This window comes from Rhinopithecus bieti, unplaced genomic scaffold (genome assembly GCF_001698545.2).
Source record: "Rhinopithecus bieti isolate Rb0 unplaced genomic scaffold, ASM169854v2 scaffold_10589, whole genome shotgun sequence".
Lineage (NCBI taxonomy): Eukaryota > Metazoa > Chordata > Mammalia > Primates > Cercopithecidae > Rhinopithecus > Rhinopithecus bieti.
This window is the reverse complement of record NW_016807065.1, coordinates 1782889-1786163: the sequence shown is the minus strand read 5'-3', so window position 1 is coordinate 1786163 and position 3275 is coordinate 1782889. Positions and strand designations below refer to the sequence as shown.

At 60.2% G+C, this 3275-nt stretch overlaps 1 protein-coding gene across 2 annotated transcripts in view; it reads left to right on the top strand.

Annotated features, from left to right (window-relative positions):
- RAB11B (RAB11B, member RAS oncogene family) overlaps positions 1-2933 on the top strand; it is a 14953-nt gene extending 12020 nt beyond the window's left edge. The window contains exons 2-4 of one of the 2 annotated variants that reach the window (XM_017879912.1): positions 561-754; positions 948-1028; positions 1887-2933. In XM_017879912.1, coding sequence (XP_017735401.1) covers positions 682-754; positions 948-1028; positions 1887-2032 — 300 coding nt within the window. In that variant the 5' untranslated portion in view covers positions 561-681 and the 3' untranslated portion in view covers positions 2033-2933. Of the gene's footprint in view, positions 1-554; positions 755-947; positions 1029-1886 lie in introns of those variants that run through there. The other variant, XM_017879913.1, reaches the window with a different exon arrangement.
- Positions 2934-3275: the final 342 nt, after the last annotated feature.

Below are 3275 nucleotides of genomic sequence, written 5' to 3'. Positions count from 1 at the left end.
TTTTTTTTTTTTTTTTTTGAAAAGGGTCTCGCTCTGTCCCCCAGGCTGGAGTGCAGTGGCGTAATCTTGGCTTACTGAAAGCTTGACCTTCCAGGCTCAAGTGATGCTCCCACTCAGCCTCCTGAGTAGCTGGGATTACAGGCACATGCCACCACACCCAGCTAATTTTTGTATTTTTCTAGTAGAGATGGGGTTTCGCCGTGTTGCCCAGGCTGGTCTGAAACTCCCAGCCTCAAGTGATCCACCCACCTCAGCCTCCCAAAGTGCTGGGATTACAGGCATGAGCCACTACGCCCAGCCCCTTCCCTTTTTTGATGACTTCATGGTATCTTCTATCTACAGCCCCCAAACTCCCTCCTTAGGCCCCCTCATTTCAGAGCTAGATCCAGGGAGCAGCGCTTGGGCCTCCAGATACACACCCTTCCCTTGAGGTCACAATGGCTGCCCCTTGGCTCGGCCCTGGGCGACCCACCCTGGGCGTGACATGTGCTGTTATCCTGTGAGGCCGCCACTGCCCACAGTCGTCCTCCAGAGAGGCTCATGGGCCCCTGATCCTGCAGGTACTACCGAGGCGCAGTGGGCGCCCTGCTGGTGTATGACATCGCCAAGCACCTGACCTATGAGAACGTGGAGCGCTGGCTGAAGGAGCTGCGGGACCACGCAGACAGCAACATTGTCATCATGCTGGTGGGCAACAAGAGTGACCTGCGCCATCTGCGGGCCGTGCCCACTGACGAGGCCCGTGCCTTCGCAGGTGAGCGGATGGAGACGCGGGCACCAGAGAGGTGTCTGGAAGGCACAGTGTTGGAGCCCCGGCCACAGCCCTGGCCTCCCTTCCTTGAGGAGTGACCTTGGGATGGGCCAGGTGGGTGGGCAGGGTCCCTGAGAGCATGTGGGAACCTGTCACCCCACCTCCCCACTCACCTAGGCAGTATTCTTTGTTCCAGAAAAGAACAACTTGTCCTTCATCGAGACCTCAGCCTTGGATTCCACCAACGTAGAGGAAGCATTCAAGAACATCCTCACAGGTGGCCGGGGACTGGCTGGGTGTGGGGAGGGTACCAGCCAGGCAGGGTGGAACATGGCCTCTGAACCTTCACTTGCTTTGTTCGTTTTTTGATTTTTTTCTTTTTTTTTTCCTGATGGGGCGGGATGGAGTCTTGCTATTTTGCCCAGGCTGGAGTGCAATGACTTAATCTCAGCTTACTGCAACCTCCGCCTCCCAGGTTCAAACGATTCTCCTGCCTCAGCCTCCCGAATAGCTGGGACTACAGATGCATGCCACAGGCCCAGCTCATTTTTGTAATTTTCAGTAGAGACGGGATTTCACCATGTTGGCCAGGCTGGTGGTCTCCAACTCCTGGGCTCAAGTGATCCACCTGCCTCGGCCTCCCAGAGTGCTGGGATTACAGGCGTGAGCCAATGCACCTGGCCTGTTTGTTTGATTTTTTTTTTTTTTTTTCTACTAGTGCGCCTAACCTTTGCTTGTTAACCAGTGCGCCAGCAAGGGCTAGACCAGGTCTAGCCCTTGCTGGCACTGGGACACAGAGACCCCCTGGCCCCAGTTCCTGGGGAGGGGCCCTGCCTTAACTCTTGGGCTGCGGGGAGGCGGGTAGCCTCAGGCACCTGGAGCCTTTTGGCTTCTGGGAGTTTACCTCTGAGGGATGAGGACCCTTCTGATCTTAGGGAACCAACGGCCTGGGCTGGCTGTGACCAGATGTGGGTCCTGCCCTGACTGGGTGCGCGGCCCCTGTCCTTGTTACCCGATGTGATGGGGGCGCTGTGGGGATCTGAAGAGGGGTTCTGGAGTCCTGCAGGGAGTGGTCCCCCTCGGCAGGCAGGGCACATGCTGGCTCACCCCACGTCCCCCTGTATCCCCTTCACAGAGATCTACCGCATCGTGTCACAGAAACAGATTGCAGACCGCGCTGCCCATGACGAGTCCCCAGGGAACAACGTGGTGGACATCAGCGTGCCGCCCACCACGGACGGACAGAAGCCCAACAAGCTGCAGTGCTGCCAGAACCTGTGACCCCCGCGCCTCCGCCCAGCGTGCGTGCACGTCCTCCGCCCGCCCCCGCCATGGTGTCCTCCGGCCCCTCCCTGCTGTCCCTCTGTGGCCGGCTCGCTCCAGCCCTCCCAGTGAGCTCTGCACGGCCAGACCGGGGCCCAGGAAGGACAGGAGCCAGTGCTACCCCCGTCCTGCCCGGGGAAAAGCTAGAAGCCCGGGTTTGCTGCACCCATGAAACTCGGGTCCCCGCCGACATCTTGGCGGGGTTCGGGGGGGGCGGCAGGATGGACCGGGCTGGCCAGAGGTGAGGAGGACGGGCGGACGGCGCCGCCTTCTCCCCTTTTCCTCGGCCGACTCCAGGGAGCGATTGCCTCCCTCCCTCTGTGGCTGGGTGGCCCAGCCAGCCCGTCGTCCCCACCCAGAACCCTGCTCTGGGCCAAAGCCCGAAGAACCAGGCAGTGGGGACCGGGGCAGGCGGACCCCCCGGGCTCTTAGCGCCCACCCGCTCCTCAGCGCACAGCAGCTCGCACAGGCCTTTCACCTCTGCCTGTTGATTGATGCAGGGAGAAGCCCGTCCCCACCTCCCCTCTCCCCTCTCCTCTCCCCAGTCCCCTCTCCTGCACGCAGCGTGCCCGCCCTCTCGGCCCTCCCTGTCCCCCTCCTCTGTCTCGTCTCCCCATCTGGTCTGGAACCTGTTTGCAAGTGAAGCAATATTTCCGTGTTTTGTATATACAACCGCTCTTGTAGCCTTTGGTTTTTGTTAATGTAGAGAAACACAGATTCTTTATACACTTTGTAAGATTTATGCCAAACCCCAGCTCTCGATCTCTTCTTCTCCCTGTGGCCCCTGCACTGTTGCCCCGTTCCCGTCACCCTGCCCATTACTGAAATGTATAATCTGACTTCCTGTACAGAAACCTGCTGCTGCGCCTCTGTCTGCTTTCTTTGCGCCAGGCGCCAGCTCCTGGGCCGAAGCCTCTCTCGCTGCACGTTCCCCAGTGCAGGCCGGACCCCCCCATCTCCATGTCCCACCCCACACGGAGCGAGAGGACCCCAGCACCTGCCAAGGGCAGCGTGGAAGCCTCCTGGGCCCAGCGCGGTTGGGTGGGTCCTCGCCAAGCTGCCCCTGTGACAGGGAAGGAGGGAAGGCTGCCGCCTGTTTTTGACCTTAAACTCCCGTGTCCCAGGACCCCAGGCCTGCGGGCGCCCCCTGGTGGGGACGGGAGCCAAGGGCAGTGGCCAGGATTCATTACTGTCTCCTGCC